At 43.0% G+C, this 13,999-nt stretch overlaps 1 protein-coding gene across 10 annotated transcripts in view; it reads left to right on the top strand.

Moving 5' to 3' along the window:
- Positions 1–13,999, top strand: part of GRIA3 (glutamate ionotropic receptor AMPA type subunit 3) — a 207,609-nt gene that overhangs the window by 90,755 nt on the left and 102,855 nt on the right. For all 10 annotated transcript variants that reach the window (XR_003704514.2, XM_028714213.2, XM_028714212.2 and 7 more), the window contains exon 4: positions 4,747–4,934. Coding sequence is in view for 9 of the 10 variants with exons in the window: in XM_028714213.2 (XP_028570046.1) it covers positions 4,747–4,934 (188 nt within the window). In the remaining variant the exon portion in view is untranslated. The remainder of the gene's footprint in view (positions 1–4,746; positions 4,935–13,999) is intronic.

Below are 13,999 nucleotides of genomic sequence, written 5' to 3'. Positions count from 1 at the left end.
TCACACGGTTGTTACATGGACAGGGTGGAACAGACTAGAGCCCTGATCTCACTTGGGAAAAGTCAGTAATAGGGATGTAATATATTTTTTAAAAATGGTCATCCAGTATCTCTCTCTATCTCTCTCCTTCACTAGAGATATTTAAGCAATCTCCTTGTGAGGCACTCTGTCCCATAGGCAAATAACTCTTGCTGTTAATGCATTTCATCCACTGTTTAGCTGGTAATGCTTGCATCCACACTACACATTGAAAGTACATTGAAAATACACGGCTTCACCCAAAGAATCCTGGGAACATTAGTTTGTCCCGGATAGAGTTACAACTCTAATAAACTAGTTCTCGGGGGGGGGGGAGTCATGTGCTTTCAATGTGTCTTCAATGTGTGGCATGGATGTTGCCACTGATTACTCCGGTTTACATTGGTTCTCCACCAGATTTGTCAGATCTTTGTACAGAAGCTGTCAGCAACTGAATCTGGACCTTATGTACACAAAGGGTATTTTTTACCCCATGGGTCACCAACATGGGCACACATCCTTGATGTCCTCAGGGTCCCATCTCCACAAAGAATTCTTTGGCCAAAATAAGGCTTTTTTATCTCCTGGGAGGGGGAGATTTGTGGCTAAGGCTGGGGAGAAATGTATATTTAAAGTCAAATCTATCAAATCTGCACTTTTTTGAAACTGAGACATAGCTATATCCTTGTAAAAAAATTGTGATGAAGCTCTCAAAAAACACATCTGTCAGGAGAATATGTACGCAAAAATGAAGATAATAGTGAAAATAACACCAAAATTAATTGTATTCAGGCAAATTGCTTTCAAAAAATGTGTGCATTAGTCAAAACTGCATATAAAAATATATCTGTTTGGAGAAATTCACACTAAAATGCTGGTGGTTCATGTGCATTTAAAAATAAATCTGCAAATTGCTGCAATGTGTGAGGAACTGAATTTAAGACTGGTAAAATGAGAAAGCTGAGAGGATCTAAACAGACAGATCCTTCCATCCCTGCTTCTGACATGCATGTTTCTCCAGTTAGCAAACATGCCCTTTGCCCCCAAAGGCTGGTGACCTTGCTTTAACCACTGACCTATGCCTCCCCAAGAATCTTGTCTCTGAAATTTTGGAAAGTATGAGTGCATACAACAGCTGTGTGGCAGTGAAGCAAGACTCCAGGTATATTGGCAGGTTCCCTTAGGGACATGATGTACAATATTAAACACTCCTTAAGCAAAAGCAATAAAAGGCCAATTTTTCCCCCACTTAGCTTAAAAAACCGGCATAAATTTCCCTTTAATTGCACTTGGAGTTTTCAATTATCAAAATGTCTCATTTGTAAGCTGTCTGCTAACCCAAGCCTTGTACCTGCTCGTTCTATAGCATGTAGCAGAATCGTAATGCTGCCTCAGACATCACAGCCATCTTTGTAAAATATGATGTTAAGGAAGGCTGAGTTCATTGTACCATACATATGTAAATGCCTCTCTTTCAGTGGTCTCGGGGGAGAGGGGAAGCCAGACCGTATTCCCAAGCACAGCATGTATTAATTGTACGGCAATAAAGTGCACACGTACGAACTCAAGAACGTTCAAGAAGCATTAAGCAACCAAAGTCAGGACATCATTAAGGGAACCAGAAAGCCCTCCTCAGAAGTTATATTTAAAAGATGCTGCATTGGGAACTGCCTGGACTGAAGCTCTTTTACAAAGGGCAGACAACCCAACCTGTAAACCAGGTAATGTAAAGAGTAATTTTCAGCCCAGGGCCTACGTTTCCTTCTGGGTGACCTTTTGAGGACCACTGGCCAGAAGCAGAAGTGGACAGAGCAACAAATATATGTTACCTTTGTATAGTAAGCTGGCTTCTACACAGTGATGTGAGCCCAACTGGTGTGTGGCTTGGGGAAGAGTTTCACAGGCTAGACAGAGAAGCATTGTTGGCATCCATCTGTCTCAAGAGACAATGGAGTGCACCTCTAGAGGTTAAGTCAAACTGTTGGAGAATCATAGTGCCTGCTGTGGATGCAGAAACCGGTTACTCAGAACTGCTGCCTCCCATGTTGTTTTTGCTGTGATAGCAGCACCAAAGTGACCTTCCACAGTGTGCAAGTCTGGGCAGTGTGTATGGAGGTCCTGGGCTGCCCAGATAACAAAAAACCCCTCTTAGCCTCACTGATGTGGCCCAGAGCAATGAGTTTTGCACCAGTTTGGTTGCAGAAGTTGCTGGAAGGAGGCATACATGACACCATCCAACCATTTGAGAGCCAGTGTGGTGTAGTGGTTAAGAGCGGTAGTCTTGTAATCTGGTGAACCGGGTTCGCGTCTCCGCTCCTCCACATGCAGCTGCTGGGTGACCTTGGGCCAGTCACACTTCTCTGAAGTCTCTCGGCCCCACTCAGCTCACAGAGTGTTTGTTGTGGGGGAGGAAGGGAAAGGAGAATGTTAGCCGCTTGGAGACTCCTTCGGGTAGTGATAAAGCAGGATATCAAATCCAAACTCTTCTTCTTCTTCATTTTAGGAACTCCACTCCAGATTTGTTTAGGGTTTACTCCTTCACCTTTTCTTCTTCCAAAGATATCCTGCAAGGCAGCAGAGGTTTATGATCAGAGTTTTATTTCTCTTAGTTGGGTTCCCTTCCCAGGCTGACGAGCCAATCTGCCCCTCACTTACCTCCACAGCACATGCAGAAACTGCCGTCTTAACCATTGGACCCACTATGGGTCTCATCCGCTCAATCCACCAGAGCCTGTCTTCACATGCAGGGGAAGTCACTAACTCACTGAGAGTTTGAGACCCATCAGCCACCCTCATCTGGTTTAGCCAACCAGTCAGAGCCCATAGAGAGCAGCATCATACCACTTCAGATTCACATGGCTTCCCAAAAAGAAACTTGGGGAATGTAGTTTGTTAAAGGTGTTGAGAGTTGTGAGGAAGCATTCCCCCATTCCCCTAACAGAGCTACAATTCCCTGTGTTCCATGAAAAGAGAGTCTGAGTGTTACACTACTCTGAAAACTATAGTGGAATGGGGTCTCCTGAACAACTCTCAGTACTCTTAAGAACCTACAGTTCCCAGGATTCTTTGGGGGAAGCTATGACTGTTTAAAATGGTATGGCACTGCTTGCAGAATAAAGTGCAGATGAGGCCTGTTAAATCCACCCACAGCCCTGGACTGAATCCCTATCATTAGTAAATAATGGCTTCTTAAATGAAGTCAGGGGACATTGCCCTCCTGCTATAAGAGACCATAGCAAGATTGCAGCCCACCCCCCTAAAAAAAAAAAGCTTCCATGCAGATAGCCTTCAAGAATGAGATTATTCTCCCCAGCTGTTCCACAATTAGCTCTCAGCAGTTTGCTTAAATTCAGTCTACGTCCCAGCCACAGTTGTTCACAAGGAATGAATGGTCCACTTGCAAGCGTAAATTTCCCACTGTGCTGCTCTTTGTTCGTTTTATGCTGCCTCCCTGCTCTGCTGAAGCTGTTAAATGAGTCGATATTACCTTAATATGAGCTTTAAAGGTGTTATTTAATGCCATTACATTCTCTATTAAAAAAAGAAAGAAATGCACTACATGAACGGGGGGCGGGGGGGGAACACACCTCTGAATACCAGTAAAACCACATGTCTACATTACTTGCCTTGAGATAATTGCCACAATATTTTAATTGCCATTTTCTCCTTATGCAGAGCTCAGTCTGGGCTAGTTATGGGCCAGACTGCACCTCCCAATCAATTCCAGTACTGCTCCGTGCCACCTTGGAAATATGATAATGTCAAACAGAAGCTACTTCATGTAATATAAGGCTCCACCTGCACTATACATTCAAAGCAGTATCATACCTCTTGAAACAGTCATGGTCTCCCCCAAAGAATCCTGGGAGCTGTAGTTTGTTACACCTTCCATTGAACATACAAAGATCAATGCTGGGGTGGAAAAAATGATCTTCACAGTTTCAGTGAGCATATTTTAAAGGTGTGAACAGGACTTTTCAAGTTGTCCTTTGGGCTGCTGATTAAGCCAGGGATGGGGAGACTCAAATGTGCCCCCCCCCCGTCTATCTGGCCCTTGGAAGCCTTCCCCAGGCTATGCCTTCTCCCTAGCCACATTCCCTCTCTCTAGGTCTCAGCCCTTACCAGCCCTGCTTTGTACCCTCCAGTTTTTCCCAGCCTGGAAGGTGCCCTTGAATTTGACTGGATGGAGGCTAAAGAGGGGTGTACATGTATCTGTAGTGCACTAAAGTAACATTAACCTTTACTGCTCTGCCCACCTTTCCATCTCTGGCATGTGATTCCTGGAAGGTTGCGCAGAAGGGAATGTGGTCCACGGTCTGGAATAGATTTCCTCCGCAGCATCAAGCTGATTGCACATGAGGTCATCTAAAGGAAGTTACACAGTTTCGTTGGTGTGTGGGTGTGGGTCTGTGGGTGTGGGTGTACTTACCTGGTCTATGGCAGCAGGATGAATGGACTTGAAAATTGTCAAGGCACGTGTTAAATGTTTCATGGACAATCTCTATGTCTTGGCAACTCTGCTAAATCCAGAGGGTTACTACAAGCAGGAGGGAAATTACAACTGGATTTCTATTGTTCACAGAATGCTCGCAGGTCATTAATTTTACTGGGTTATAAACACTGCAGCTGTTTCCAGAAGAAGCAGGAGCTTTCTTTCCTTCTTTGTTTTTAAATCAACTTGTCCCCACTTTCTGTTTTTAAGTCTTCTTTCCCCTTTTCTTTCCCCAGGATTTTCCATTCTTCAGGCAATTATGGAAGCCGCCGTGCAAAATAATTGGCAAGTGACTGCCCGATCCGTGGGAAGCATAAAAGATGTTCAGGAGTTCAAGGCAATCATTGAGGAAATGGACAAGCGGCAGGAGAAAAGATACTTGATCGACTGCGAGGTTGAAAGAATAAACACCATTTTGGAACAGGTAGGTTCCCTTTTCGTAATGGGCATATCATTGTGCAACAGTTTTATACATAATGCACATTGCACTCCACCTTACCGGATGTGTGAATTGAAGGACTGGGCTGCCTGCTGTTGTTACCAAGCATTGTGAGCCATCCTGCATTGGGCCTGCAGCACCACTGTTGCCCATTCAGAAGAAATTTATGTTGGGGGGAGAGATCTGGGAGAGATTCTACTCTCCAAAAGCAGAGTTAAGCACAATGGTGATTGTTCCAAGCACATTAAAACTTTGTTAGATTTATATTGGCTCTTATCCACCTTTAAACAAGCATTCCCCACAAAAATACCTAGGCCAGAATAAATCACAGAAACTTAGCTTTGCAGGAAAGTGGCTGTTTTACTCATAGAGTTTCCAGAAGTTGCATCAAACAAGTCTCTGGTGGCAGCAAAATAAATATGAAAAAGATTCCAGATGACTTTAAAATAAATGTACTTGGTTTTCTTACAAAAAGGATCATACACTATTTGGGTTAGCAAACATACAGGGTTTTACAGAGATTCAATTCATTTACATGCAACATTTGCTGAGTTCGGAGAACAAACAAAAAGGGGGGGAAACAAGGAGGCAAAAGCTGCTGGAAGCAAGCCAAGCCGTACTCGCTGGCAACATGAGCTCATGGCTCACTTTAACCCTTTTTTACATGCAAAGGTGAGTCAGTAACAATTTACTGCGCCAATCACTTTTTGTTCATTCATTATTTAAAGCATCTTTACCTTGATCTTCAGCCAAAAAGCCCTATTCCTTTTTGCGGGCAATGGCGTTTATAGCCTGGCATGATGGTGGAGGGATGTAGTGCTGGCATTCTGGCCTTGGGGGTGATTCCTATCCCATATAGCTGTTCTGACAGCTGGGGAAAACTCGTGAGACCCAGGAGCTAATTAGCACCCAATATGGGCTCTCAGGGGCAGGCCTCCCCTGAAGACCTGAGTGAAGACTTCACTCCCATGGGAAGCTGCTTTATTCTTAGACCATAAATCCATCTGGTTCAATGTTGTCTACAATGAGTGGCAGCTGCTCTCCAGGATTTCAGGGAAACCTTACCTTGAGATACTGGGGAATGAAGATACAAGGCATGTTCTACCACTGAGCTACGGTCCTTTCCCAGTTGTGCCCTGTTGTGACAAGACAGCTCTCATAACTCTGCATTTGAGATCATTATTTCTAAATAGGGTTGTTAGAGAGGGCTGTTATGTTTGTTTGTTTGTTTGTTTGTTTGTTTGTTTGTTTGTTTGTTTGTTTTAAGGTTGGGGGAGGGCTAGCAGAATATGCACTGGACTGTTTTTAAAGCTTGATCTGTGGCAATTTGGAATAAAATCATTCGATTAAAAGTGCACCATATGATAGATTATGAACCACCAGGGTTGTCCCCTTGCAATTTGTGTGAAATGTCATCAGTGCTCATGGGGCTATCTAAATAATATATGAAGAATTCAATTTACTGAATCTAGTATTTGACTTTACAGCTTGGAATTTAATGGAAAGTCACAACTGCAGCCCAACTGTAAATTTGTTTACTAGGAAATCAGTCTCCCTAAGTTCAGCAGGGCTTTCATTCCTGGGAAGCATGCTTAGGCTTGTTGCCTAAAATTTCAGAGAGCATTAGCATATTTTCCTGAGCAAATTTTCCATTATTGACTGATGGCAAACTAGCCTCCCCGCTATAAGCAATTCAGGAGAAGCGCTGAAGATGTGAATTGGTTCCGACAGCATTCAGCTCCAATCAAGCTGTGTGTTGAATCTGCATGGGTAACTGGGGTGCTTGGGTCATATCCTGCTGCTTTTGAACTTAGCAGGAACATTGCAAGAGAGCCATGATGTTGAATTGCATTACAAAAAGCTGGCTTTTTGGTGATAGTTGGGAATTACCCATAAACATCCTTGGTTGTATTTTTCTTCTGATTTACACTGAAGATCCTATAGGTTTATCTTCTGATCCTTTCATACAGATGTAGCGGAACTGCGGGTTTCTCAACCTGAAAGACCTGAAATAGGATCCTTTCCAAACAATGGTACTGATTCCTGGTATTACTGGGGATCTGAACTAACAGTTATGAATTTAGCTCACACCTGCTACATAGAACCCCAAAAGGGTTTGGTGGTCAGCACAAGTTTGATAGTAGGGATGGGGGATAAATATGATTTAGTTCATATTTAAAGACTAACCTACTTAAATCTCACTTTCCGAAAAAATACACAAACAGAAACACAGCCATCTTTTAAAATTCATACTCCTCTGAAAGTTGGGATGCAGTTCTTTAATCAAGTAAAGTGTACAAAAAGAAAATTGGAAATTGGGACAGAAGTGCTATCATTTTGATTCATAAAACTAATGCAATAAATCACATGCCTGAATGCACCCAGGAAAAACTAAAATTATATTGAGAAGAGGGAACAGACTTGCAGGATCAGAAGCAGTAGGAAAAAGACCTTGGGGACATATAGGATGGCTCCATGAAGATGTCAACCCTGTGAATGGCAGCTGTGAAAAATGGATGGCAGCTGTTGGAACAAGTGCATTCTAGGGATCATTAGGAAAGGGGTTGAAGTATTGTAAGCCTGCACTTGGAATACTTGGGGAGGCTGAACAAGGAGAAGTCTGTGATAATACTAAACTGTGATAACTCCAATGAAACTGAATGTTGGAAGATTCAAGACAGAACAAATGAAAATACTGTGGAACCTAGGTTTTCAAATGTAACCCATTCCGGAAGACTGTTTGAGTTCCGAAACATTCGAAAACCAAGAACTCAATACGGAAGCCTAAAAACGGAAAAATTAATACAAAAAACTCAATACGGAAGCGTTCAAAAACGGAAGCATTTAGGGCGTTTGAGTTCTGAATCGTTCGTCAACGGAGACATTCGGAAACCAAGGTTCCACTGTACTTATCCAGAGAGTGTATAGTTAAACTATGGAACTCATTGCCATAACAGTGATGGCAACCAACTTGGGATGGTTTTTTTAAAAGGATTAGAAAAATTAATGAAGGATAAGGCTAGCAATGTCTACTAGCCATGATAGCTATGTTCTACCTCCACTATTGGGGGCAGTGTGCACATGAATCCCAGTTGCTGGGAATCACAAGTGGGGAGAATGCTGTTGCACTTATTGTGGGCTTCCTGTAGATATCTGGTTGACCACTGTGAGAATAGGAGGCTGGATGAGATGGAACTTTGATCTAACCTAGCAGGCTCTTCTTAAGTTCTTATGAATGGTTTCTTATTACATCTGAATTGGGCCTCTAGCACCCATGAGGAGTAGAGTATAACTATGGAACTGACTGTCACAGAATATAGTCGTGACCATGAGTTTAGATAGGTTTTTTGTTTTTTTGTATTTGTTTTTAAGGGGATTTGATAAATCCATGGTGGAAACAGCTACCAATGGCATGATGGCTATATGCTACTTCCAGGATCAGAGACACCATGCTATTGCTTCACTGTCAAAGGCAGTATGTGCCTGAATGCCAATTGTTGGGAAGGGTGCTGTTTCACTCAGGCACTGATTGCAAGCTTCCTAGAGGCATCACTCCCTCTAATAGCAAACTCGTGATGAGTACCAAAAGGACTGGCCTCAAAGCATGGCTAAGAGGAGACAAGAGCTGTCTCCAATGAGGTGCCATCAAGATATTTAGAACTACAGTGGTACCTCTGGTTGCGAACAGGATCCATTCCAGAGGCCCGTTCGCAACATGAAAAGAACGCAACCCACGTCTGCGCATGCGTGAGTTGTGATTCGCCACTTCTGCACATGCGTGTGACGTCATTTTGCGATTCTGCGCATGTGCGAGTGGTGAAACCCGGAAGTAACCCTTTCTGGTACTTCCAGGTCACTGCAGGACGTATCCTGAAAGAACATAACATGAAGCAGACATACTGGTAATATGAAGTATGACTGTATTAAATTCCCTCCCACAAAAACTAGCAATGGCCACCAACATGGATGGTTTTAAAGGCTCATTAGACAAATTCATGATGGACAAGACTGTCAGTGGTTTCTAGCCATTGAGGCTGTGCTCGGTCTCCACTGTCAGAAGCAGTATGTCTCTGAACACCAGTTGCAGGGAAACACACTCAGGACCTGCTTGCAAGCTTCCCAGTTGCATGTGATTGGCCACAGTGAGAATAGGACGCTGGTCTATGTGGGATTTTAGCCTTGTCCAGAAGGGCTCTGTCCTTAATAGCCAGGATGCTGCTGCTACTGGCAGCATGCTGCCAGTACGTTTCCAAGCACAATTCAAAGTGTTGGTGCTGACCTTTCGAGCCCTAAACGGCCTCAGCCCAGTATACCTGAAGGAGCACCTCCATCCCCATCATTCAGCCCAGACACTGAGGTCCAGCACTGAGGACCTTCTGGTGGCTCCCTTCCTGAGAGAAGTGAGGTTACGGGCAACCAGGCAGAGGGCCTTCTCAGTGGTGGTGCCCACCCTGTGGAACACCCTCCCTTCAGATGTCAAAGAAATAAACAACTATCTGACATTCAGAAGACATCTGAAGGCAGCCCTGTTTAGGGAAGTTTTTAATGACTGGTGTTTTAATGTATTTTTAATCTTTTATCGGAAACCGCCCGGAGAGGCTGGAGAAACCTAGCCAGATGGGCAGGGTATAAATAAATTATTATTATTATTATTATTATTATTATTATTATTATTATTATTATCACCATCATCATCATCATCATCATCATTACCAGTATATCTTCCACCTGAGGTGCTCAACTCATTCTGCCTAGTGGTAGCAATCTGCCCTAAGAGCCATGGCTTGCTTTCCCAGTCAGGATTGATCTACCCCTGGGTTTACTGCTATGTGATTTACATTTTCTTTCTTTGAAAGTGTTTGCTTCCTTATTTCCAGCTCAACTCCTTATCACCACACAAGGTAAATAAATAAATAAGGCAATCTCAGGGAAATTTTAAACACTTCTTAGATCTCTGCAGTAGGGATAGTCAAGGGGAAAGGAGAGGTCCTTTCTTCTTGGCAACTGTGTTTGGCTGATAATGCAGCACTGTGGGGTGGGATAACTCTGGATTTGCATATTTTGGATTGTCTTTTTCCATTAAGCTTAGAAGAGAATTTACCCAGCCAAAGGAAAGGAAAGCAAGCAAAAAAATTGAAATGAATTATATATGCTGTTGGTGCATTTCGCTTCCTCTGGAGAATGAGTTTAGCATGTGCTTTCACACATTCTTGATCACTGTGGCACCATTTCTCAGACATTTAAAATGGGAGGTTCATTTCACTCTTATGTCTTGAAGATTTTATTTATTTATTTAAAAAGCTAGAATGAGCCATTCTGTGAATCAAGCCTTATTTGGATGCAGACCAAGGTAGGTCCCAAATCAATGCAAGACAATGTCCAGCATGGCTAACTTGAATTCCTCTGGTTTCAGCCCACTAACACCTGCAGAGGTATAATGGGAGAAGTCTTCTCTGGGAGTGGTTCATTTTGCATGGTGTGGAAACAGTGGGCAGGGAGAGGTTTCTCCTCCCTATCTTGTTAGCACTAGAACTTGGATTCACCCATTGAAAAACTAATTGGTGATTGAGTCAGGACAAACAAAGGGAGTCACTTCACCCAGTGCCTAACTCGTTTATGAGATGTGTTGCCGCAAAAAGAGATGGTGACAATCACTTGGATTCGAAGGCTTTAAAGGAGGACGTGACACACTCCTTCCTACTTTTAAAACAGTGAAGGGGGGGGACAGTAAAGGACATTTTCTAATGAATGTAGTAGATGGAGTATAACAATATGTCATGGGGCCCTGAGTAACAACAGTTAGTATGTGAATTTGGATAGAATGAAGGAGCACATTCCTGTCTTATACTGAGTCAGATACTTGGTCCTTCACCCTCAGTACTGTCCACATTGAGTGGGAGAAGCTCTCCAGGATTTCAGCCTGGAACCTCTCTTGGTTCTGCCTGGAGTTTTCAGGAACTGAACCTGGCATCTTCTGCTTACAAAGCTTACTGAGCTATGGCCCTTCCCACTCACGTCCCGCATCTCCTCCAAAAGAAAATATAGAAACTGTGATTTAACAGGTACAGGCAGGTGCCAGAAAAAATAGAGGCAGGCCCTGGTAGATATGGACAGCTGAGATACAGGACTGCAAACGAGAATGCTCCTGTGAAATATATGCAGTGTTGTTTGCATTTACATCAGTTGTAGTCTGGAGGGCTACCCCCAGTCTGCACATATGGGACTTGTGCAGCCCTACATGGAGATGATGGGGAATAAAACTGAAACTGTCTGCATGAAAAGATGTTACTCTAGCACTGAGCTTCAACCCGTCCCCTGCTTCACAGACACACGGCTGTTTTCACCTGTGAAACATTGGACGGCAATGGCAGACTCCTGGCTTTAAAATTTCAGAGCTGCCCTGTGCAGTGCCTCCTCTCACCTTCTGTTGTTCAACATTGTTGCAGTACCCAATGCAAGCAAACTGGGCACAAAAATGCTGCAACATGGAAGAACAGCAGAAAAAAACATACCCAAAATTGTGTGGGTATGTGCTTCCCTCATCAGCCACCCCATCAGCTAAAAATGGGTTCCTACATCAGCTACTACTGTGCTTGCTCACAGAGAGAAGCTCTTACTGTCTCCCCTCCCTTCAGAATGGAAGGGAGGGTCATTGTCCAATCCTAGCTTCCAATAAAACATTGGCATTTTTTAGGGGAAGGAAAGACACCGAGCCAGGGCAAACAATGGCCAAGCAGGAAAAGCAAACTGTTTCCTGTGCATTGTGGGCTTTTGAAGGGATATGTACTGAGGTAGTGGTGGGCACACTGGCACAGATGCTACATTGGGCACCCCTGCTGTAAGCCTAAAAAAACCTCAGTGTTGCCATGCAAGCAAATGCTGTGCTCCAGTCCTAACATTTACATCTTTGTTCAGCTTAAAATGAAAGATCATACATGTTGTTATTTTTTAAGGCATTACCTTAATTTCTGCATCTGTCTCTCAACTCAAGCATTGGGGTGGAAACTTCACTCGCAAGCAGAGTCACTCCTTAATTAGTTTCCAAGGCAACCTCTGGGGGGGAGAGGAACTTGGTTAAACTGAGTAGGAGAAAGCAGAAGAAAACATGGCAATGTCAAATGATAAGATAATGCCTTAAGAATTGACTTTTTTCCAAGTAGCTTGGTAGATAGAGCATTTGCTCCATGTGCAAAAGATCCCAAGTTCAACCCCCAGCCTCTCCAAGAATGATTTCAGAAGATCCCTGATTGAAAATCAGAAGAGCCTCTACCAGTCAGTGTAGACAGTACTAAGCTAGCTGAACCAATGATCTGACTCAGTAGAAAGCAGCTATCTATTCTGCAACAGCTCTTCCTTCCAATGAATGTGTCCAGAACAAAGGGGTGAAAATCTCCTCCTGGTTCTTTGTCCCACTTGGTTCTTGTGTTACACTTCATATAATTCTAGGTTCTCCTATGTAGAAAAAGTGAGACATGAATTTCATGTGAGCAAAGGCAAAGCTGCCACCAGCACCACCCAACTGCTTCCTTGCAAGTAAATCTGCCAGTGGGTAAAAACCCCAACCACTACATATTATGGTTCAGGTTTTTCCAAGGAGCAATCTTCCATTTACTTTATCTATTAAATGTATTTGTATTCCACTCACAGTTTGTTCCAGTGCCTCTGGGTAACTTACATAGCCTGCTTTCCTTATATTGTCACATCAACTTTGTGAGGTAGATTAGGATGAGAGTGAGTGAGTTGCTCAAGGGCTCCCAGTGAAAGATGCCAACTACATAAATTAACTCTGCCCCCTTAACAGCAGATGGGCATATAAAAATTAAAATTAAGTAGACAGGGATTTTTCCTGATGCTGAGGAAGAGAAATAGGGAAAGTTCCCCAGGAACTATCCAAAGTTTTCTGAACTGTCCCCCTTTCCAAGTAAGATGCAATCACATATCAGCAAAATCAGGTTGCATAATTTTAGTTGATTGGGAAGTTTTATACAACAAGCCTGCTTCCTCCATTGAGATTTTTAAGCTAAAGAATGGGAGAAATGCGCTGAAAAATGTGGGATATCACTCAGTGTCATCTAACATGTCTGCAAACAAATCAGAAGGAATGTTTACGAAATAGCTGGCAATGTCTAATCTCCTGCACAAACAAATCAGGATGAATGCTCAATAAATGGGTCATCGGGAAATGCCCTGACATGAAAGCTCTCTTTCATTTTACACCCTACTTGCTGCTCCTGGAGAAGTTGTAAGTTAGGTTTCCTCAAACCACAGCTGGGCAGAATGCTATTATCTCAGAAATAACATTTTTTGAAACAGTGCTGCCTTAGATGAATCCCATTCTTGATCAATTCCCCAGGGTTATATTAAGTTTGCCCAGCTGATCTCATCCTCTGTTATAGCCTTTACCACCCTGGTTCACCCCTAGGGTTGTGGACTACAGCTCACATCAACCCCAACCAGCATGACCAATTGTTGGGGATGATGGGAGCCCTGTCCAAATCATTGGGCAAGAACCAGATTGGAGAAGTCTACTCTAATTGTCTCAAAAACAACAACACAGGAGTGCCTAGAAAGCCTAACATGCAGAAAAATCTTCTTTAAATGCCTTAATTTCAATGTGAATGTTACATGCACATTTTGGCTGTTTGCTAAATGCCACCTTTAGCACTGCAGTCATAAAGTAAGAGCAGCCTATTCGTTTTTTAAAATAAAATAATGAACTAAGACAAAAAATGGTAGACAACACAGAAGATTCTAGTGAAAACAAAGAAAGAAAGAAAGAAAAAAGACTGTGCTTATCTGGGTGCATCTTATAACCATTTTCAGTAACCCGTAAAAACTGCTGTCTGTCCATTGGAAAAGTACCTCATTGTACGGTGCTTCTGCAGAATGAGAAAAATGCATTGGAGCAGGTCGATCTCTCACTGCCACCCCTGCTTAAGAGGCATATTTCTATGAGTTGTCACTTACTGCAAAACCCACGAAAATCTTTAGCAATGCCGTGTGTCATCTTCGATATTTTATCTGGTGGAAAAATATAATGGGCTCAGGAA

Source organism: Podarcis muralis, chromosome Z (assembly GCF_964188315.1).
Source record: "Podarcis muralis chromosome Z, rPodMur119.hap1.1, whole genome shotgun sequence".
NCBI lineage: Eukaryota > Metazoa > Chordata > Lepidosauria > Squamata > Lacertidae > Podarcis > Podarcis muralis.
This window is presented reverse-complemented; position numbering and strand designations above follow the sequence as displayed.